The sequence below is a fragment of the Papilio machaon genome, chromosome 22, assembly GCF_912999745.1.
Source record: "Papilio machaon chromosome 22, ilPapMach1.1, whole genome shotgun sequence".
Classification (NCBI taxonomy): domain Eukaryota; kingdom Metazoa; phylum Arthropoda; class Insecta; order Lepidoptera; family Papilionidae; genus Papilio; species Papilio machaon.
In genome coordinates this window covers 2491473-2516112 of record NC_060007.1, presented here as the reverse complement: position 1 = coordinate 2516112, position 24640 = coordinate 2491473, and the positions used below count along the sequence as shown (strand labels likewise).

The following is a 24640-nucleotide window of genomic DNA, read 5'->3' as shown; positions in this document are numbered from 1 at the left end:
GTTCATTGGAAGTATATAATAAAAAAAAAATATTCTAAAATCGGCCTCATCTCAGCATCAAGTTTTACTAAAAACCTACTGGATGACGATTGCCAACCGTTAAATAAAATTAAATAAATAAAATTCCAGTCGCGATCAGTCAGATTCATTCTAAACAGAAAATTACAGGCAACAAAGAAATAATTCTATTCGTAAATGTACTTTATCAATTGTAGTTTTCTATTCAAGAAGGCTACATTGATCGCTCATATTAAAAAATAACCATATTAATATAGAGATTAGATTATTGAAATTATTTTTTTTTCGTTCTATAATTTAAAATCACTGGCATTTTAAATTGAATCTATTTTTAGTAGTATTATATTTATTTAGTAGCGGGATTTTTATTATATAATCGTAGTGTGGAATAAAAAATATTTAATTGGGGCATACATTTTTAAGGACTAAGTATTTCTACAAAATGTGCATTCGAGTGCTTCAAATTTATTTTATATCCAAAGAAAATTATCTACAAGTAATAAAAACTTGTCAACTGCAATTTTTAATTAGTCGACAAGTCAATCTCGACTAAAAAGACAAGAAACCGTAACGATTTCTAAACATCTCTATCAATCGTCATATAAAACATGTTTTCAATACCCCCGTACCACGACATTCACGATTTAATTTTTAAAAGCGTCTTATACCCTGCTAATTGCGATACTGTTTCTCGTATTGTCATTTTCGACACGTTTCATGGTATGGGGGCGGTGGACGTATCGAGCCGCACTATAGGCCATACAAACTCCATGCAATTAACACTAAAACTGCCGTAGGAACTAACTTAATCGTGAAGCGCACCGGTAAAGTTCACTGACCTCAATAGACTGGACAGGTCTCTGCTTGTAAATTACACTACTTCGTTCCAATTGAAGTTACCGTCGACTGTTCGAATTTCAAATAGGCACAAAATACCACAGCTTATAGCCTATCCAATGCAATATGAGTCAGAGTGTCAGTGATGAGATTGCTTTATTCCTCGAGTGAAGCTCTATGACGTAGTAACAAGTTGCGGTAACACCTATCTACTATAACATAAGGACTACAATCGCGTACGCAAGTCTGGGCCTATTTCTTAGAGGAGCTCTTGATCTGCTGCAACTTCAGCCGCAGCGCGTCCATGTCAGCTTCGTTTCTTTGTGAAAATGACTGCGCCGTGTGTAACTGGAACATTAAATAGGCGGAGGTGAAAAATAATCTTACTAATATTATAAATGTGAATGTTTATGATAGATGGATGTTTGTTTGAAGATATTTTCAGAACGGATCGAGAAGAAATTTGGCGTAAATATAGAACAGTGTCTGGAAGAACACAGACTAATTATTATTATTTTTATTTAATTACACGCGGACGGATTCGCGGGCAATAGCTAGTTATAAAAATAAAAATTGACAAATTATCTTAAAACAGACTGTCACCATTAAGACTACAATTTAGCAAGAATGTTTGTTCCTATGGCCATTTTTCAATTTAATTACAGTGTGTTCGTCAAATAGTATTTCACGGACATGGGTAGGAAATAAAAATCCTCGACTGTACACTTTGTAAAGTGTACGTGTGCCTACCTCTAGCTGCGGGTCAATGCTGTGGGCGCGCGGTAGGTTGCCGTCGCCCAGCGAGTCTGCGAGGACGCGGTTGTCGCCCACAGGTGTGCGAGGCTGTGATGTAGGACTTGAATCGATTTTTAAACCTGCCTTTGCCTAGAAATAATTCAGTACAAATTAGTTAATACGACATCGGATAAAACGTCATTTCATTTATAATGACCAAAAGTAAGGCTTTGAATGTTATTTTACCTGTAATGCTCGCAATCGTTCCAGAAAGACGACATGTGACTTTTCATCGGTCTCGTTGTTGATATCTGGAACATTAAAATATATGAGTTTTTACTTCAAAACAAATTATAATTATCAGTCTTGGGCAAGTATGGAAATTTTCAACTTAATCTTACATTTTGTATATACAAAAATACAATTAATATTGGGTTATTAATACATTTGACAACCAAATAAAGTCTTTCTGTGGGTTTCAATAACCGAAACATATTTTATCTCTGCTTTTTGCAAAGAGAATGTAAAAGATGCTAATATGAGAAGTAAGTAACTTAACAGTAGGTAGACGCCAGCAACATATGTTTCACGAATGAACTGGCTCGTCTGCTGCAATATCACAACCTCGCAGAAGACTGGCGTCAAATGGAAACAATTCCACGTACAATCAGATAAATGTGCGTTCCGGAGCCTAATTGTGAGCTCCTTCCGCATCCAAATCTTTTCTTCGAGAGCAGGCTTCGCTATTTTGGCGATTTTAGGTGCCTTGGTGATAGCCTTTATACTATTAAAAAATCACTGCAGACGAAACTCAGTTAATTAGTTACGTACCCATATTGTCAGTTTTGTAGTCGTGTTTGTACATGGGCATGGTGGCCGCTTTGCGCATCTCCGCCACCTCCTTCAAACCTCTCTCAACATAATTCCGGAAGTAGAACGACGAACCTTTCATAAACGTCCAAATGTCCACTTCGGGGTGTCGCTCCTGAAATGTTCATATTTAAAAACTATAAGTAGCACAAAAAATTCAAAATACTACTTAAATTTTGACATATTAATAATTTACGAATTTCTTGAATCATATTTAGTTATCTTTAATCTTAATAGATGTATTTTTTTTAAAACAAAAAAGTTAACTCACTCTGAGATCATACAGTTGTGACAATGCTTCTCTCTTGTGCTCAGTTGTACTGATTCTGTTCAATATCAGGGCCAGTTCCTCGTGCAACGCTCTCGGTAGCCTGCCCGCGTGCAGCGCTGTGTTGGAGCTCACGTTGCCCACTCCGCCCACGTTGCCCACGTTCCCAACATTGCCCACGTTGCCCACACCGATGGGAACGTTGCCTCCATTCATAGACTCGACGACATTCTCTTTCTTATCATCCTGTTTCAATTGCTGTAAGAATATTGAAAAATTTATTTGATATTAACTTTGAAGTTTTCAAATATTCAAAAATAAACCGATGATTTATCAATTGCTATTTTTTTTAATATAATGCTAATAACCATACCTTTAATACTTTGAACAGATACGGCAAGAGATCAGATTCGTTGACATCTGGTATTTGCTTGAGGTGGTTTATTATTGCCCAGCTCTTCATTTTCACCAGCGTATGTACAAGTGTCTTTACAGTTCTAAAAACAATTATATAAGATAATAATTAATCAATGTTTTTAAATAAAAATTGCTTACTTTAATATTTAATATTCTCATGTCAAAAAGGTATATTTTTCGAGGATATCAAAATATTAGTATACCAACAAGCTGGTGTTATCCAAATAATTTTCTTTACCGAAGTATAGAGTATTAACTCGAATTAGTTGTTTTTTTTTAATTATAAAAAATTTCCATTATTCTACCGCCAAATATTACCTGTATGGTGTATCACTGATATCAGTATTCTTCTTCCAATAGTTATTAGGATATGCCTTATAGAAGAGATGTATCTTGTACAGCACCGCGTCGTAGTCTATGGAGTTGACGTCCCACGTGGCTATCATTTTGAGAGTCTTCCAGAAGCACTTCAGTAATAAATCTTGGTAGCGAGGGAAAGCTGGATCCGAAACACCGATAGATTCATGTAGGAGTGATACTATTGCACTGAAAAAAAAATTATTTGATTTTCTTTTAATTAACTGCAAATTAGTCAAAAGTAATGGTTTGACATCAAATATCACATTAAAAATTTACTTAATTTCATGCATAACTGTATTTGTTATGTTTCTTTCTCATTGTTTTTAATTATATGAAAATAGTATTAAATTCATACATTTAAATGTCCGACTCGAAGGATCAATTTTTTTTTATTAAAGGTACTATAGTTCAAAGTTAGTCTAGTTACCATAGCAACGGCGTTCTGGGTGAATGTTCCAGTACGCTGACGCAGGCGTTGTTCAGTATACGCACGTAGCGCTCCGCATCGCCCGCAGCGCCACCTAGCGCACGGAGAAGTTCCTTCAACACTTCGCAGAGTGCCTCTTCGTTGGCGTTACCACCACAGTCCACAGCATCATAGAACTATTAGAAAAATGTATAAGCATGTTGAACAAAACAATTTACGTAAAGTTTTACGAACTTATAAACATTTCCTTTAGGGCCGGATGAGTCCATACAATAAAAAAGATCACATTGGTCCCATTTACACGTGTAGATAAAACTGAGACCTGTACTTAAACATAACTAACCTAACGTAATTGATAATTGACAGTTAACACATGTACGACTTACTTAGATTACGACTTGGTTAGATGTAGATACTAAGGTTTAAAAACGTTAGTTAGTTGATAAACAGATTTCTTTCGAATAACAATTTCAGTATAATTGAATATTCTTTTAAAAACTGTTAATTAGTATTATACTGTAACAGAACTAGATTATAGTCTTAGATTAAGTGAAAAAAATGATTACATAAGCCTGTATGGCTAACAGAATTATAGTGCAGTAAGTACATAAGTCATTCTAATTAACTAATGGAATAAATTACGCAATCCTTATTATCCATTATTGTTTGTTTACATACAACTATATCAATAAATACTTAAGTAAATCTTATCTTGACTTTTTTTTGTATATATATACTATCTCAGTTCCATCAATTCCACGTTTCGTCAGTTGAGTGTGAGTGCCGGAGGCCAAATTTAGTGCTCTTTCCCTTCCCACCCTTTTCTTATTAGGGAAATGGATTTGATAGAGGAGACTAACAAAAGAAATCTTTTGGCAGCGGTCGCTTCAGTATTTTGACGAATTCAGAAGACTTCTTGCTTGTTTGTCATCTTTTAATATGAAGAAAAAGAATCCAAACCCTATCAAGCTATCGTCTTCAACTATCAAAAATCATACTTTGATGCTTTAACAATTAATTGACAATTTAAACTGGTTTTTTCAACGACCTGATTTAATATAAAATGTTAATTAATATTAGTAGTTATTACCGTGTTAAGTGCTCCAGTGAGACACTTGTAGGCAGCAAGTGTTGTCTGCGGGTCTGGAGGTGTCGGTGAAGTGCGCACACGTCGCAGTTGTGTCGCAATCGCTGTGAGCAGTACTGACTCGTACGCAGCCAGCGCCGCACCACGACCGGACATCACCGTACCTGATATTAGTGATACCGCTCGGAACGCCGCCTGGTGAGGAATGTTGCAAACATTAGTGTCTGTGTATACTTTGCTTCACAATCACTAATAATAGTTACCTGCAATATTAAGTACTAGAATAATTTGGAGTTAATTCCTAACATAATAATAGCCATAAACCTTTAGAGCTTTCGAATATATCACTATAATCAGTGTTTTTTATATCAAAAAGTGGCAAACGAGCAAACAATCGCTGCCCATAGACAGCCGCAATTGCAGATGCATTGCCTAGCTTTAATCAACGGAGAAGGGGACGCACAGAAAGAGAATATTTCCTCTTCCTATGCGTCCTCTCTTTTGTAAAATCCCCTTCTACTACTAGGGCTAGATTTTCACATACCTATGGTTATTTGTCTATCCTTAGAAATCTTTCATTTAATCAACCTGTATGCACATATTTCACTACACCAGTGGAAATAAAAGCTTCTTTTCTTTTAATAAACACACATGGTATTAAATCTCAACCATATTTTCTAGTAATCATTAAAGTAAAATCATTGTCAATTATTATGTTTTAACTTACGTTGAGATCTGGGCTAGCAATAGAGTGTATAATATCAGCTATCTGGGAGTCGTCAACTAGTGGTGTTGTGTGCTGTGTGTGCTGTGTGTGCTGTGCGGGCTGTGCGGGCTGCGCGTGCGCCGCTAGAGGGTACGTAGGCATATGTTGCGGCGGACACATCGGTACCATGCTGGACAAACAGACAGAAATTAAAATTTAATTTTCATTTTAAACAACATAAATATAGTCATACAGCATGTTTGTGATAAATGGCTACGTTCATACAATCAATCCAAATGTAGTGATCCTTGTATGAAAATACTTTTTGAACCGCCTAATGTTAATTGATCCGAAGCACCTGGTACATCAACAACACCAAAAAAACTGCAGATGCGTTGCCGGCCTTATTTTTTAATCTATTTAACATAGTTCTACTAAGTTTTTATGGGTCTTCCTTAGTAAAGTGTGTCAAATAATAAAACTATACTAAACATACCTGCTACGCTGCAGATACGGGGGCACGGGTACAGGTTCATCTAAGAACTTCAGATCGACTTGAGGAATATCCACTTTTCTAGGTGTAGGTACAGATGCGTCCAATTTCGCGATTAATTCCGGGTCTAAACCGAACGGGCCCGGTATCACTCGCGGCGTCGGCGCTACACTGTGGCAGTGAAAAGGTTAAATCTATTTAATACCAGAGGAATCCTTCCAAGTAGGGTTGGTGACAGGCAGGAGAACGGCCGTAAAAACTTATGCCAAAACTTTAGGGTTTATAAAACCTTGTGTGGGAAAATGCCAGGGAGATGATGATGACCAGAGGAATCAGTTATTACATCTCATAACGATTACTTTACTGCGCAGGGACAGTTTAGTCTGTCCCTGCTTCGCTGAGCTGGCTCCCTTTTGCCACAGTTTGTGCCTTGTATGTGTGTGTTTTTTCTTTTTTGATTGTATTTTTTTGTGTGGCAATAAATATTTTTTCTTTCTTTCTTTCTGTATTATTCTTACAATGAAAAAAATACACTAATACTTTATGTTTTGGGGACAATTAAGCACTAGCTATCGTCCGCGCGGAATAAAAAATAACTTAATTAGTAGCCTATGCATTCTTTCAGACTATTTTTCCACATCTATACCAAACTTCAGCGAAATCTCTTTAGACGTTATGGGGATATCTTGTAACATCCATCCATACATCTAAACTTTCACATTTATAATATTAGTAAAATAGTAAGAAGTAATATGATCATCCACATTTCAACATCTTCTTGAAACTGAAATACAACTATTATTATAAACAATATTTTAACATGGATTATATTAAAAAAAAAGTATATATTTACGGCTGTGTGACAGGTGGTGGGGGCTGTTCCTCTATTTCTTCCTCTTCACTCTCCGCCGCTGGCACTGTGTCCACTGAGATCACTCGTCTCGGAGGTTCTTCCTGAACGAATATTTAATCATTTAGTTGACAAGTCACATAAACCTTACACGAATCATAAAATTATGCCTCAATATTTAACCATAGAAAAATTGCTACTTTTAGGCATAAAGCCGTAAATTTTACAAAAATATATTTTTAGTAATACCTTTTACAAAAATACTCTAAGAATGATATATCGTAATAGTCATTCAGTCGTTTAATTGAAACCAGATATAAGTAATTTCAGCATCAAACTTCAGTACTACTTAATTCAAAGACTGTGGACATTTAGCATTTCTCATAATACAAGTACAGTCAAACCTTGATAAGCTAGAGTCATTCTCAGGTCCTGACAGACATCTAAAAGCGAGAAACTCGGGTCAGAGTAACCTCAATAAGCCAGAAATAAATCGTGGTGCCTTAGATTCTCGCTTTTCCAGGTTCGATTGTAATCACTTACCTCTGGCATAGGCTGCATTGGTTTCCCGCTGGCAGACAGCGGCACAACCATTGACCTTCTCGCTTCCGCACTCTTACTCTTGCTCGCTCTCTTTATCCTCTCTTCCAACAGAGAGAGATCTTTGTCCGATATCTGCAATTCATATGGTATTCTTACTGGGATTTTAGACATTTTTTTTCTTAATAATTATTTTATTTTTCACTAGCCATTTTTTATTTGTAAATAACTTTATAACGAAATACTACTGCTTGTAACAAGTATATGTCAGAATACTAAAGATAATGCTCACTATCTATTAATAATATATTAATTATATAAAAAAACATAAGGATCAATGTAGTGATAAATTCAAGGACTTAAAGTGACATTGTAAATTATACTTCTAAAAGTAATATGATAAGATAGACACGAATAATGATAGTGTCTAAATTAAAACAAAACTGTTGGAGCTAAAAAAAATCCTTTTTAAGTATTACACGTTTATATATAAATAATATAAAATATTGTGATAAATAATTTAAGGTATTCATTGAAAAAACTTTTCGTTTAAACACATTAATAATAAAAAATCAGTTGAATTGATAACCTCCTTCTTTTTGAAGTCGGCTAAGAAATGGAAAAGAAATGGAAAAAATAAAGGTTAGATTATTCTGTTTTTACTGTCATTAAGTGTATTTTAGTAGAGAAAATCTTCGCTAAGGGACACGGATATTGACCAGTTAGCGCTCGCTCGCAACTTCTTTAGCCAAATAAAAGTAAATAAAAAAATAGCCTATCATATGACAGCGTGTATCAGCTACCTTTCCGCCAAAATCAGTCCAGCTATTTTGCGGACATACAGACAGACAGACAAAAATTTGTCTTTCATTATAAGCAAATACATCATGTGTACGAAATATATTTCTTCGATAATACACACAGACACTCCAATTTTATTCATATGCTGTGCTTTCTCGAAGGATAAATATACATATCTTTTATTTAACAAAATTATTTATACATAAAATTTTAAGATAGAAAAGTTCTAGACAAGTTTAATACCGTCCTTGACTGAACACGCATTAGTCTGTGCATAGCTAAGGCTTCGGGTTGAAGATACTATTTTTGAATAAGAACATTAGCAATAGTAACATATATAATCTAATTATTCAATGAGCTGTGATTAACTGTCTAATTGAATATTACGACTTTCACGTGACAATATCTACCACATCATGTGATAATTAGTCAACGTCGTCATATAATGGTTTTCTGAAGAGAATAAACAGTCTTTAAACCAATTAAAGACTTGTCTATTCTTCTCTATTTCAGTATTTCTTGCTAATGTTGTATAATTACGAGCGTCGGTGGCTCAGGGGTTAAGCACTTGACTTGCAATCTGCAGGTTCGAATCCCGCCATGTTTGGTACATGTGTTTTTTAATTTTCGATTTACATATGTACATTTGTTCGACGTTCTTACGGTGAAGGAAAACATCGTGATGCAACCTGCACATATCTGAGAAGAGATTCAATGATATGTGAAGTCAACCCGCACTTTGCCAGCGTGGTTGACTATGGCCTGTCACCCCTAACTTGGGGTAGGCTCCGAGCCCCTCGGTGGGGATGTATAGTGGGCTGATGATGATGATGATGATGATGGTGATGTTGTATAATTTGAGTTTTGATATATTAAATTCCGTGTTGGTTAAACGAGTGAGGGGAAAACCCCTAAAAAGTACATGAAAAATTGTAGACATAATAAATTCGGTCAATACATTAAAAAAAAGGTTGTAAAGCCGTGATAATATGAAAGTCGGATGTAGACTAAAAAAAATGTCCAATTTTTTTTTTTTACTCTTTATATTATACTAGGTGTTGCCCGCGAAATCGACCGCGCGGAATTAAAAAAAAACTTAATAAGTAGCCTATGTGTTCTTACAAATTATTAGAGTTAATAGAGCTGTGCCAGAGATATCTTCAAACAAACATCCATCCATCCATACATCTAAACTTTCGCATTTATAATATTAGTAAGTTTTCCCGCCATTCCCCTCTATCCTAAATCTTCCCATGGAGTTCAGAATTAATAACTGCTATGAACAAAAATTTCTTGAAGTCAGTACCTGTCCGATCATCTTGTAGACCTTTTCCCCTTCTAAAAAGTATGCATTAGCTACGCAGTTGAGCGCAGCTGAGCGCACTGCGTTATCTCTGTCTCCGATATGTCTAGCCAACTCTCGCAGAGATGCGCCCGACCCACCTCCAGACATCACCGTGGACCCGTACGTCTCCAGTAGGTGACCGATACACTCCAAGCATTCTGAAATTATGATAGAAAAAAAAATCTAGTATTAAATATAGCTTATGTCACCCAGGGTATTGAAACTAGACTAGATAAAAAATTCTTATAGTCCTTGATCCAACTCAGTCTGTATATATTTCTTCACATATTTTAATTTTCTATTTTATTTGACGAAAAAAAGAATTGTCAAAAAAAAGTAAAAATATAAGATGTATAAAGTTTGGTTAGATTATTTATTGCCAATCTTTAATTCGGGGATAATGTAGTTTCCCAACGGAGAAATAATTTTTTTTTTTTAGAAGTTTCGGAGCCTATTTAATACAAACAAACAAACAGATTTTCCCTCTTTACAATATTAGAGTATAGATATTATAATAAAAGAAGGAGCTTTATAGTGGTAATGGATGAAACATGTCCTAAAAACTGTGTTTTTGATTTGTTACCGTTCAATTAGTCTTTTATAGGTAACAAATAATCGTCTCATTTCAAGCAAATTAATCTTCGAAACTTAATGACCCCAGAAGTGAGATAGACAAAGATGATAAATGTTGCATTTAGTACAACATTCTTTCATTCCGTAAATATTCTAAAAAAAAAACATCAAGCATTACCATCTGTGTTTTTTTTTTTTTGAGAATAATGAAATAAAAAAAAATTATCTTACCCGCTCGTTGCCTTGCGTTTTTAGATTTAAGTCCTTCCATTAGATATCCAAATAGCTTGGTGACAGAGTACACGACACATATCTGCTTAAAAAGAGCCTTTACTCCATTACGTACTGTGTCTTTTGGATCTCCGACCTAAAAAAACATTCAAATCAACACAAGCTTTGTAAAAAAAGACGTCTTATAAAAAAAAAGCAAACGACACTAAGTTCAGAAGTTGGACATTGAGATATACAATCAATATTCTATTAAGAATTTTCATAATAAAGTGGTAAATTTAAATGAATGTATATAATATAAATAACAATGAGATAAAATAACAAATACGTATGAAAAAGAGTATTGACAGACAGACAAACGGACGAACAAAGTGATCTTATCTGGAACCTGTTTTTACCTTTCGAGGTACGGTATTCTAAAATATCCTAAAAATTCTAATGTTATCATAATAAGGGTACGAAAGACTATCAATAATGGAAAATAAAAAAAAAATATTCGAAACTACTAAATAAAGTCACAAACCTTTAATACAAGATACGGTATGAAACAATTAGCTTCATATTCCGCCATAGTATAGTCACTATCCATTAAATACTGGAACACCAGAGAAAGGTACTCCAAACCCTTCAGTATCACAGATGGGTTTGTGTCAAAGAACCTTAGTGTCAGCCATTTGAGCACTAGATCTAGATTAGCCATTAAAGCTGACCCATTCTCTTGTAAATCTTCCGACAGTGCTTCAATTGCTTTTAAATGGTATCTATAACAAAATATAATTGATTTTTTATTATATTCCGATGAAAAAACATGTATAAAAATAAATACAACACGAAAATTAATATTCAATTTGAGTTGAAGACAAAAAAATATTAATTTCGATAGGTTTTAATTTTTCTTGTAATAATATAAACAAATATATTTAAATTTTTACTGAAAAGCTTACTTTAGTGTGCAGAAAACTTTATTGGTTTCTTATTTCTTACACTCATTGTATTACAATGTGTTGTTTATAAACAAAATAGTTTTTTTTTTTAATTTTACTAATTATATAAATGTATAGATTAGATGGATGAATGGATGTTTGTTACAAGGTATCTCCAGAACAGCTGCATAGGACCTCGATGTAATTTGGTATAGATGTAGAACATAGCCTGGAAAAACACGTAAACTACTAAGTTTTTATTTATCCGCGCGAACGGAATTGTGGGCGACAGCTTGTATTTAATAAATGTGTAGTTATGTGATGTGCGTTTATATAAAGAAAACAATGTATAAATCTATATATATAAAAGAAAGTCGTGTTAGTTACACTATTTATAACTCAAGATCGGTCGAACTGATTTAGCTGAAAATTGATGGGGAGCTAGCTTAGAACTAGGAGACGGACATAGGAACTTTTTTATCTTGTGTGAACTTCTTTATTCCGCGCGGACGGAGTCGCGGGTAAAAGCTAGTATGTAATATTTACCTAAAATCACTATGAAACATGTTAGCAATAAGTTGCTTGTTCAATCCAGCGCTCGTCATCTGCTCCTTCAAAAGGTCAAAGAACTCCTCGCGAGGTGTCGTGAAGTTCCATTTTAAAACTGAAATAAAAAAATTATTTAAGAAAATACTATAATAATAGTATAGAAAACTTTTTTTTTTGTTTATAAGAGTTTCCATAGACAATGACCTCTAAAAACCATAGTGATAAACTTACATTAAGATTTTATTAATGTACATTACATACTTAAATTAAATATAAATATATGGTAAATATGGTATTGAGTTTAAATGTAATAAATAATTACTATAAATAAAATGGAAATCTAAAGAAATATAGAACACAAAAAGCAATTAAATATTACATACAAGCAAATCATAAAATTTCAATTAAAAAGATATGTACCTTTTAACTTTTGATCGTCAATAATCCTCTGGTTTTTAGCATTATTGTTAGGTAATAACGGAGTGCAGTCATCATCTTCCTTTTTGCTGCGACTCGACGCCGAAGAAGGCTTAGCGACGCCCTAAATAAAAAATATATTACATTTCATAAAAATATTTCTTAGTTAAATCTTTTAAAATAGACTATGTTACTCGAGAATTATGTATTCTATCAAAAACATTTTTGGCAATGAGTCTATTAGTTTTAGAGTTCATTTTTTACATACAAAAATGAAAAAAAACTTTGCACTTTGTATTAAACATCTACCTACACATCTTTATGTATGTCATAATTTTATTTAATTTCAGTTTCATATTATTTTTTAAAGATATTTCTATGACTAATTTTATTACCTTTCCTTTAGCGGGCTGTGTAGCTTTCTTCTCGGCGTCTTTTTTCTGAGCGCCAGCGGATTTGACGCCGCGGGGTTCATCCTTCTTGCTCTTAGTTGGTAACGGTTGCACAGGCAGGTTGGGTCGCGCCTTGTCTAGCACAGCCAGCACCACCGTCTTTGACCCCGGCTGGTAAAAAAAAAGTAAATATATATTTTTTAATTTATTGCATGGTGTAATAGAAATTATAAATCTGGCTGGAATGATGGCAGAATATTTTTTTTTTGCATGGTGTTACTAGTAAAAATAACAGGATTATGAAAATAACTAGCTAGTAGACCGCGACTCTGTTCACGCGGCAAAAAAAAAGAACTTTGTAAGTAGCCTATGTGTTCTTCTAGACTATGACAACCATGCTAAATTTCATCAAGATCCTTTGAGCCTTTCTTGAGATACCGTCAAACAACCATCCGTCCATCTAAACATTCGCATTAATATTATTAAGAAGATTGTACACTAAATATTTGAGATAATAAATAATAATCCTTAAAGTTTTACTCCACAATATATTAAAAAACATAGACAAGCATTTCATTTACATTTCAACAAGTCAACATTATTGACTTAAACCACATAAAATTGAAGACAATGAAACGCTTCCATGTTCTTTCATCACATTCGACATTGCGCGGTATTGTTCACTAAATTGTACTTATGCACTTAGCACGGAGTGACGTCACTGGCTCAAGTACTACGTCATCTTAGTTGGGTATTGGGTTGGGGTACCTTGAGCTTGTCGAGGTGCTTGTGCATGTTCTCGTAGCCGAGGTGCAGCATGATGGGCAACACGCAATCCGCGGCCGCTTTCCGCACATCAGCCGCGCGGTCTTCTACGCACGCGAACAACAACGGCACGCACACAGATAGCTCCTCACGAGGGAATGATTTTAATGGAACTGTGAAGAAATATTGATGTTATTATTTCACTAGCTGCTACCCGCGACTTCGTCCGTGCGGTATTAGAAAACAAACTTGATTAGTAGCCTATGTGTTCTTCTAGACTATGTTCTACATTTATGTCAAATTTTAGCAATATCCGTTAAACTGCTCTGGAGATACCTTCAAACAAACAAACATCCATCCATCTAAACATTCGCATTTAAAATATTAGTAAGATAGTAAAAAGTAAAACAGGTTGCTTATTTTTGTGTAAAAAGAAGCAGATAATGTGTTGAGTCTGTGACTCTTTGAGATGAAAGAGTTTTGTCAGCGATAAAGAGAAATGTGGGATTTTATGGTAACATCTAGTCGGAGTAAGATTCCATGGAAATTATAAATTATATTTACACATTTTGGCTGACAAATGACAAAATTTTTTCTGTGGATTTATTTTGTAAAGCTTTAGTGTTTAATGATATAGACATGTCTATTTATAAAGGTAAAATTGTAAGATAGATTTCTTTTAATTTCTCATTTAAATAATTAAGTTTTCACATAGATACAAGAATATGTTGTTATGTGAATGTTTTGACAAAGTGAACGCACGATAATATATTACCATTGGGCAGATGGTCGGCTAGCCATTGTAGTAGAGTGGCTCGGAGCACGGGAGAGCCGGATTTGAGGGCGTCGAACACCATCTCTCCCTCAAAAGGTGAGTGCGGCCCAGCCTCCTTGCACCATGTCTCCACACACGACACCGCTGATGTACGGATCCATTGTTTACTGTCGCCGAATGCTGGAATAAATATCATATTTGTATGTAAACACAACAATGCAATCTGTATTAAATGAAAACCTCGTTTTACTTTCCTATAGTATTTAGTAAATATTTATTTAATAATCCCAATGGTCACTCATTGGTCGAAGTTTGTCCATAAGTAAAAGATATTAATATAAATAAATAAAATGATTTTTTTTATTTTCATTAAAAATGATATGCTCTTCTCCACATTAGCTATAATCGTGTCAAATTTTAAGTTAATGCAGTGGCACAATTTCGTGACACATTCGTAGAAAAAACATACTGTCATTCTGTCATGCTCTCATCAAAATCTGAGATAATTAAATGTTTTAGTACGGATGTTTCGTCAGTGAAAACCCAGTTGTATATCACCACATTATCACAAAATACTAAAATTTGTACATTAAAGCTTGATGCTTACCTTGGAAGAAAGGCGGGAAGAATGTCCGTACATGTTGTTTAGATTTAGGTCCCAGCGCAGTGGCGAGGACTTCACAGATATGTAACGCGCTTTGAGCTAGTTTAGAATTAGAGTCCAGTAGCCTGGCCACAAGTGCTGGAGGTAATTCTCCAAGAGACGGTTTTATAGGTGACGAGTTTGTGATTATAGCTTTTAATTTGTCAAGAGCTTCGTTTCTAACCTGGAAATCAAGTTAGAAATATTTAATTTTTTTACTAAATAACAGTTTATGTGGGATTAACACACGTAACATTTACTCTGAAGAAATTTAGCTCAGAATAATGTTAAAAAAATTAAGGTGTTTTCAAAAATATTTACTTAATTACTTTCAATGTAGAATTTTTAAGGTGTATTGTTCACAAAGGAAATCATTTTTATATTAATAGAGGACAAAAAATAAAGTTTTCTTAATGTTTGTACAAACCTTCCAATTCTTATCATTAATCTCAGCGACTAAGGCGTCAGTAATCAATGGCGCGATATCAGTGCGAGCTCTCACATCCTCCACTACGACAGGCTCCTCATCCACCGCGTCTTCGAAGCCTTCTTCTATCTCATCACCAACCGAACCTTTGCTCGCGGACTGCAAGAAATTTATATACACTTATAGTCGAATTCAATCGAAACGAGAAATTAAAACAAACCTATCTAAGCTTTAATAACGCTGTAAAAATAGACTTAATCAAAACACATGTTCATTTCATACAGCGACTTATGTAAATTTGTCCAATCCATTGAATTTGTCTATACATAACAACCGTACGCATAGAAATTTAATGATAAACACTATATAAATTCGAAATATTAAATCGACTCTAAGCTGCTCTATTAGTGAACACTTAACAACTCTGAGTTCTTACCATAATACAAGTAAAAAAACACAATAATTTTTAGACTTTGCTTTTGTAAATAAACATATTGCCTAAAACTTATTATAAGAATGTTTTTTACTAGAACATATGGCAATAGACGAAGTTTATATATTACAACATAAAATGTCTAAAACATACCTTACTAACTGTTCCAATTTGTCTACTAGGTGCCGGAGGTGAACTGTTCGCATATTTGTCTAGTTCCAGACTAATCAGTTGCTTGGTCGCTGCTTTTTCACTATCAAAGTGGTTGATAAGAGATGGTCCTACATATAGAGATAGTATACCAAGGAAGTTGACTGTTGATGTTCTAACGTTAGGATTTGTAGCTGATAGTGCTTTCTTAGAATGTGCTACTATCGATTTTACATTCATACTGTAACAAAAAAAAAAGTTAAATAAGTAAAAATCCGACTCGAAGGACCATAATGGTATTTTGAGACAAAACATAGTTTTATTTGTTAGTTATTCTAGTATCTAGTGAAAAGTTAACAATTAATCAATACTTACGTAAATCCAAACTCTTTAATCGCGCCAGACATCCAGTTAAACATCTCAGACTGTACTTTAGGATTCTTCTGTGAGTCCATAGCGTATGTTAGACCTTCATTGAGAACATGTTCCAATCCGCAGCCATCAGCCAGAGATGTGAGGCAATCTGCAGATATCGACAGGCAGGAACTTTCTCCTAGTTTTACCACTACATCTTGTAACACGAAATTGGCAGCTGTCCTGATGAGAAAGAGGATTTTTTTTGTTTTATAACCATTAAATTAATTATTTCTGTAGAGAAATCAATATCTATTTTACATTATTACTATTATCTAGGGGGAGGGGGAGGCACCTATAACAGTATGCTTCCCCCTTAACGAGGTTCTTGTAAGTTATAATTCCTTTTCATATTTATACACTGTAATACTTTTTCATTCAAACTTTTTGTTCAAAAAAGGTTAAAAAAATATATAATATATATTGAAAAAAAAAAAACAGATATTTATACATTCCGATTTGTCTGTTTAGAAATTAGAAATAAACTTACGTGGAAATTGGAAAATTCTCCGTAATATATTTGCAGGTTTCCAATCGAGCTTTCAGGACTTGCACATTAGTATCTTTGAGGCCGGGTTTCTTGTTCAGGACTCTGTATAGAACTTGAGCTGATGTATCATCAGAGGATAGACTTTGTATTGTTGAATGAAGACTCTGAACTGCTGTAAGACGGTTCTTCCAGTTACCGTCGCCTAAGCCTGAAAATATTATAGTTGGTATTAAATATTCACAGTCATATGTAAAAAATTTAAAGAAGTTTTTTATGATTTCCTGTTAACGAAAGATTGTTATTTAAAAAAAAAACTATTGTTATAAAAATGAACCTAATTAAAACTTGTAGATCAATCTATATATATAAAAAAATGAATCCCTATATACCTTGGTCACACTATCACCGAACAGATTTCACTTTTTTTTGTGTTTGTTATTGTCACGAGAAGTTTCTTATGACAGAAAAAAATTAAAAAAATTAGATGGATGGATGGATAAATGGATGGATGATGATGTTTGTTTGAAGGTATCTCCAGAAAGGCTTAATGAAATTTGTTTGGAAAAACATATAGGCTACATATTAAGTTCTTTTTTTAATTCCGCGCAGCCGAAGTCGCGGGCGACAGTTAGTTTTAAATATTTTCTTCTGCCGAAACTTGTATTAAAACATGTTACACGTGTGTTTTAGTGATAAGAGGATGATAAAGTATACAAGTGTATAAAATAATGTATACAAAAAATTACCACTCAGAACTTCAGATGCAAATAACTTCTCCGCTCTAGCATCAACCTCATCATCAGATAATTCCTGTTCTCTTGGCGGGCTGGCTTGTGCTTTAGTCGTCTTCTTAGCACTGGCAGGTGGTTTCTTACCGCCGGTTGTTGGTCTCTTAACCGGTTTGGGTTGGCTTGAACCGGCTGTTGGTTTAGAATCACCTTTACCCGCCGCTACTGGGGTTTTTGGTTTCGTATCCTTCTTAGGTGCGGCAACTTTGACATGTATCACCGCCTTAAATAATAAAATTTTCATTCAATACTTGAACAAAATAAGTAATTAGTAATTTATTTTCTAAATGTAAATCACAGGAAGCTTTTTTTATTTGAAAACCATATTAAACTGTTAGTAATTCGGTTAAGGCGTGAGAATGAGAGGACGACCCAAAGCCTAATAAAAGTAGCAGGAAAATCCTGGTGGAAAACGGCAACAGATAGGGAAAAATGTAGAAAAATGGAGGAGGCCTAAAGCCCAACAGGGGTCATGACTGTTTCTTTTATTTAATTAACTTTTTAACTTTAAATTAAACAATTAATTTATGAAACTATCATGAAAATAAAGGCTAATTAATTAATTAAATATTCGGTTCATTATCAATAATGACGAGAGATTATAAACTGACAAAATTCGCTATTTTTTCTGAATTTTCTCAGTGATATTTAAATATAGATGAATAAAAAAAAATACAAACATGATCATAAATAAATAAAGATAAAAACATAATCATATAAATAATAACGATAATTAAAGATAACATATGTAGATATTAAAAACGCATTAAATGCAATTTAAATACCTTTTCAGCAAATTCCTTAATCTTTTGCTCCTTCAAGTTATCAAGTTTACCAATGTGCGGTGCTATATTCTTCTCGCCTACTAATTTAGTTGCAGTACCAAGTGCCTCTGCAGCCGCGTCTCTTACAGATGGATCTGTATTATAGGAAAACACTGCTTAATACATCTGTTAAAATAACTTATCGGTTATAGCGATCAAAACATAAGATCCCGACTGAACAACGTATTACTGATTAAGGATTCACAGACATAGGCGTACTGCAGAGTAGATGTTTTATAGCATTTAAAATTGAGTGTACATGTGTAAAGTAAAATTAATACTTATTACAATCACATAAAGCTCAATATCGTTTGACAAAATTTGCTCTGCTTTCCACATAGGTATATGTGAACGGACCTTAACAATTATGTTCTTAACTGTATTTAATTTTTGTTTACACATTACATACGACACAGTCCAGTGTGAGTCAGTAGTACCATTTTCTTATTTAAAAATAAAGGAAAATATTATTATTACAATAAAAAAAAAAAAACTTATATAAATGAACAAAACACAGAAGTCTTTTAAACTAAATACTTTCGCTTCTAGTTTAACGAACATTGACCGACATTGCGAGTCAAATTGTTTGGCGTGACCGAAAATTTTCAATCGATATAAATTGTTTCGACGTTCTATAAAATTTAACTAACAAGTTCAACTTGTTATCGACTTTTTCTGTAGTACTTTGCTTTTGTAAACAGTATTTTTCAAGCTGCTTATTGCTGTCTATTGAAATTTATTTAATAGTTTTCTGAACTCCAATATGTCCTTTCTTTTAAAAAAAAAATTACGAAAAATAGGAAACAGTTTTAATTAATTTGCTACAAACAATCTAAGGATATATATCAAATCTATCAGTCAGAGGATAATCAATTCAATTTGATACAAAGTACTAGTAGTTGGTTTGTTTGTAGTTTTATGTAAGGCACTAGTTGATTATATTATAATTTTTATCTCACCTGCACTTTCTAGTAGTTTAAGTAATCCAGCAACATATGCCTTGATAAGTTTCTTGTTGAACGCAGCCGGTTGTGTGTGACAGAGAGCTCGGGCCAAGAACAAAGCGCTTTCAGCTTTTATTGATGGATTCTTGTTGTCAAATGCAGCAATCATGTCCTCCATTATCGCTTCTAAGTTTGTCTGTCATAATAATGTTTATTATTAGAAATCACAAAATAATTTATACAACCAGCCCCATTAAACATTCAATTAGAGATATAGCTTGTGAAATATTGAAAAAATTTAATAAAAAATTTAAACTTTAGAAACTACAACAATGTGACATTTCGTAAATCCTATACATTTTGATGATTCTACTAGTTATATTGTTAACCAAATGTGACTGTCTACATGACTGTTTCCATATTGACTCTTTTTCCACAAATATACTACAATTGAAAAAAAAAATAAAAAAACAGAATCTAATATAAATAACCAATAAAGTAATAAAGTTAATTAAAATAGTTTAAGTAATGAAAATTAGAACCATATCAATTATGGAAACCAAAACTGTATCTATAATAAATGAATTATCTGTTATTACGACTGAATAGCATACTATGTCGTTATAACCGGATTTAACTATTAGTATACTTACACAAGGGTATATAGCGTCTATAGCTTCTCTGAGCGCAGCTACAACATTAGTTTTCTTCTCTTTGAACTTCTCTAGTATAGATTGTACACAGGACACTGCATATGGCTGGAACTTGCCACGCAGACCGCTGGCCACCATCCCCATTAATCTTCCTCCCAGAGCTACCAACATTACATTTGTGTCTTTTGATATAACCTGAAATAAAAAAGATATTACTAGCTATTCTCCCTTTTTCATCTTGGGAAGTGGGGGTGGCTGAAAACCAGCTCAACACTGTATCCCGACCGGTGTTGAAGCTGAACCACCCCCTTTTACCATCACTAAAGATTGAAAATATCTGTGTTTTAAAATTTGTTAATTTCCATGGCAATAAAAAGTTTATTATTATTATATTATGTTAAAAAACATTAATAAAGGAAAAAAACATCGGAAGGATATTGGTAGTGAGATTAAATTTATCATTCAAAGATTTCTTATTGACAATTAATTGAACAGAAAATACATTTCTTCCTTACAAAATGTTTTTAATAAAAATACAAACCTTTTTCAATGCTCTGACCAAATCAGCATAATCTCCAGGTTCCAATCTTGGTGCAGTCTTCAACAATGCTTCCAAAGCGTCAAGTGCTTCTTTGCGTTCTTGCCACTTTTTAGCATCGAGTTTATCGTAGAAGTCTTTTGGTAATTTTGAGAGTATTTCCACTGGGTCCAGTAGATCGTAAGGGTCCATTTCCGCTGATTCACCGCCACCATTCTCTACGTCTTGGTCGTCTGCCCCACCTAAATAAATTATTCATTTCCTCTATTATTAAACAAAATCTACCAGTTTATGTAAACGTTTTTTTAAAATCAATGGATCATCTTATTTTTATCATTATAACTTTTTTTCACATATTATTAGGAAACAACATACCTAAGTAATCTTGATTTTTCTTTTAAAAATTCAAGCTTTTGACAAAGTTTCATGTTTAAGGAAAGAAACGCCAAAATCACGATAAAAAGCTATTAATAGAAAATAATAAATAAATATTAAAACACACTAACCATCAGCTGCATCAGCAGATGGCACATCTCTAACTCTATTCTGCTGAGAGCGGAGGTATCTTGTGGGCTGAGCACCTCCGGAACCGAAGGATTCCCTCAGCTCTTGCTGGACAACAGCTTGGAGACTGGCAATGTGAGGTTCTATTGCTGCTCCTATCCACCTAGATTAATGCTTCTATTTAATAACTTATTTTAATGAATCTGTGGATTTAGAACTCGTTTCCACTAAGATTACATGTGCGAGCATGTGTATGTGAGTCACAATCACACTGGTGAAAATAGTAAATACGTTGCTCATGGAAATGGCCGTCACACTCGGCTAGACCCACAAGTAGAAAATACCTACACTTTCATATAAATAATTTTTTAAGATTTTACTAAGTTGTATTTAGTACTATCGTAGACCAACATGTACAGAACTATAGTTTTATTAACCCACTAACATGAATTAGAAATTGCGTATTGCTTGTGTTTGCATAGTTATTAGAATGGAACTGCTCTAAGAATGAATATTTAACACTTATCTTAGCATTAAAAAGGTTATTGGCACAATAAACTTATTACATATAAAACAGGTAAACAAACATAATATTCTGAAAAATATACAGGATGTATCTTAGGTGATGGAAAGAAGCTTTAGATGCGACACCTAAAATACAACTTGTATAAGCTTTTGCAGATGTCTATACGCAGCAATCAGTTCACACCAAATGTATGGATTACAATGCCTCAATGGTCAAATTCAATGAAAATATTTTATTATTATTAATCATACAAACATGTCTGTTTTTAAGAAGTCTATAATTACAGCCTTGTACAGCCTTATTTTTCTCATTTCCATTGAATGTATAGTACATTAGAAACATGTTAGTTAATTTCCTTACAATTTATGATATAACTTACCTATGCATTTCAACGACTAATGCTTTCATTTCATCTCTCACAGTTTTATCTCTGTCAGCTAAGAGTATTGGTATCTTTTTGACCATAGGCTTTATAGCAATCACTTTATTGCCAAACAATTTGAGAGCCGTGTTCAGAGCCGATACACAGGCTGCAACAACTTTTGGATTCTTCTGCTCCATTCCTTTCAACAATTCTTCTTCAACAATCTCATGTTTTTCTATTTCTATGTACATTAGTGTTATCTGATGAAAAAAGATATGAAATTAAAATCTTTTTGAATATCTTCAATTAAGTTTATAAATTTTAACAAAAAAACTTTTATTGTAAGTACTCAAGAACTAAATCAAGAATTTCCAAAATATTTATAATATATATAAAAAAATTGATAAAATTAAAACAGTTTGTTACCTGCAGTGCAAGATCTTTAGTCTTTGTTTTAGGGGCGGCAATACACTTAGCGACAATACCAGACATAACTTCTCCGGTGGTCTTGCCTGCATGTCCACAATTCTCCACAAACACCAATGCAGCCTCCAGGCCTGATTTAAATTGAAAAATAAAAATTTTATTTCTTTCATGAAGAATAACTAATATAGAAATAAGGCTAACTAATAAGTAACCCCATAAAAAACATGTCTTATTTCTAATTTTACTTTTCCAAAATACTAAAAACCATTCAATTTATTATAATTTAAATTTTCTATCATTTTTATGACATCCTGTCTACCCCGTTCTTAACTCAAGTTAATGAAAAGACTTGAACCAATGTATTTATTAAATTCATTAAAAAAAATCAGCAATAAACTGCTACAGTGGTTACAGACAAAATATGCTTATTTAAATTTTCAATTAAATTTGAATTTCAAATGTATTGATGCTAAAATCAAATCTACTTGCATACAAAGCTATAGTTTCTTCTTTATTGCATATTCAATTAAAATATGATAATATCAGAATAATTAAAATAAAAACAACAATGTTGGTACAACCATAAGTTTCTATTGACATAACAAGGCATATTTTTTTATTTATTTATTTTTTTCACATATGAGCTATAATAATATGTACTGGATAGGTTAATCAATAGTGAATATTTTTATAATAATTTTGTAAGACATTTGTGATTTATAATGATGAGTAAAAACTCACCTTTTTCCTGGGCAACTGCATTGCTGTCTGTCACAAATTTCTTGATAAGTCCTAAATATTTATTCCATTCGGGTGATTTTTCATCATCAATTTGAATAAACAGTTTGCTTGCCTCCTCATATCCAGCGACGCGAGCCTTCCAAAGTTTGTGGACACATTTCTCTTCTGTCGGTAACTTTTTATATTCATTTTCATCCTCCATTTTCAGTGTTTAGTCTTCAATTCTATTAGAAATTATATATTATATATAAAATATATTTTAACCATGAACCGAGTTACTTAATAGATGGAACTTTTTTCATCAGATATTCAATTTATTACAAAATTTGAAGATACTAAAATATACATTATTAAAATAATAAATTTATGGAAACTATAACATTTGGGAGTATCTATTTTTTAATATATGATTGACACAAATATTTATTTAAAAAAAACTGTTGATTAAATATTGTAACAAAGAGTGTAAACATTTACAAATGGTCTTGAAAGAGTTCAACAGAGGTCAAACATTTGTAAGGAAATTGTATGGCAAATTATGTGTAACCATTTAAGGTTAAGTTTCAATCAGGATGTAGTAAAATGACTTTGACATCCACATATCATAAAAGGAATCTCGTCAACCCTGAGTACAATTTGTTCAATGCACATATGTTGCATACAATTGACCTTTAGGAAGTTTCTTTTTCAAGGTTACTAATGCAGTAAATGCAGTTTGTAAGGGAAAAAGTTTTGCATTTATACCTCCAATAAATATTACGGTAATTTTCTACAGGGTTACTAAATGGTAAATGAATTATTTCTTTTGTTACTTAAGTTGTAATATTTCCATATGTAATTGATGTAAGACATTAAACAAGATTATATTATTTTACATAAAATGTTCAGTTGTTCAGTCCAAGTAAAAGCGTTTGGAATAAGAAACAAAGGATTCGGTTAACTATAATTAATTACATTAAAGAGTTTTGTTATGCTAAATTTGAAAGACGTAAAATGTGATGATTCAACGATCCGTCCTTTTCAAATTACTAATGGCTACCTGGCTAATATACTAGAAGAAATTTGAATCTCAAGCCGGTTCATTTATAGCTGTACCCATTACGTTGAGATGTGAAACTGGAGCGAGTATTCACGGAACGAACATCCGACAACGGTTACTTTCTAGCTGCAATACAAACAAAATGCATCAAATGTCGTTAAACTTACCGTTATTCTGTAGCGCTTCTTGATATCACTGGTTAAAACTACAAAAAATAAATTTAAAACTTGCAAAACATGAACCACTCACATGATCTAACGACAAGAAATAATATTTAACCGACAAAAGGAATTCTTTTCCACCGCAGTGCTATAGTTTTTTTTTTGAGTTTGCGAAATGATAGAAAATGGAAGTAAA

General features: G+C 33.2%; 1 protein-coding gene across 1 annotated transcript; it reads right to left on the bottom strand.

The window, feature by feature from the left end:
- Positions 1 to 406: 406 nt before the first annotated feature.
- LOC106712530 (protein mini spindles) lies at positions 407 to 23463 on the bottom strand. Its single transcript, XM_045683463.1, has 35 exons — positions 23245 to 23463; positions 22504 to 22634; positions 22093 to 22337; positions 21190 to 21350; positions 20687 to 20925; positions 20146 to 20340; positions 19508 to 19688; positions 18510 to 18643; positions 17683 to 17947; positions 16937 to 17144; positions 16408 to 16629; positions 16036 to 16273; positions 15450 to 15608; positions 14987 to 15206; positions 14380 to 14559; positions 13608 to 13777; positions 12843 to 13010; positions 12451 to 12571; positions 12028 to 12145; positions 11082 to 11319; positions 10559 to 10694; positions 9716 to 9912; positions 7612 to 7743; positions 7072 to 7172; positions 6222 to 6389; positions 5747 to 5915; positions 5023 to 5214; positions 3933 to 4108; positions 3464 to 3691; positions 3102 to 3225; positions 2732 to 2986; positions 2422 to 2575; positions 1837 to 1901; positions 1606 to 1740; positions 407 to 1203 (listed from the first exon to the last, which is right to left on the bottom strand). The coding sequence occupies exons 1-35, from the start codon at positions 23444 to 23446 to the stop codon at positions 1108 to 1110; spliced, it is 6123 nt and encodes a 2040-aa protein (XP_045539419.1). The 5' UTR covers positions 23447 to 23463; the 3' UTR covers positions 407 to 1107.
- Between the last annotated feature and the right edge of the window lie 1177 nt (positions 23464 to 24640).

Bases quoted from the DNA above. Each gene is read 5' to 3' on its own strand.
- LOC106712530 (XM_045683463.1), bottom strand. From the start codon at position 23,446: ATGGAGGATGAAAATGAATATAAAAAGTTACCGACAGAAGAGAAATGT. The intron at 15,609-16,035 runs GTATGTTTTAGA...AATTTCTTGCAG, and splicing joins AAATTGGAACAGTTAGTAAG to TCCGCGAGCAAAGGTTCGGT. The intron at 11,320-12,027 runs GTAAATATTACA...ATTTTGTTATAG, and splicing joins ATGTTTCATAGTGATTTTAG to ATACCATTTAAAAGCAATTG.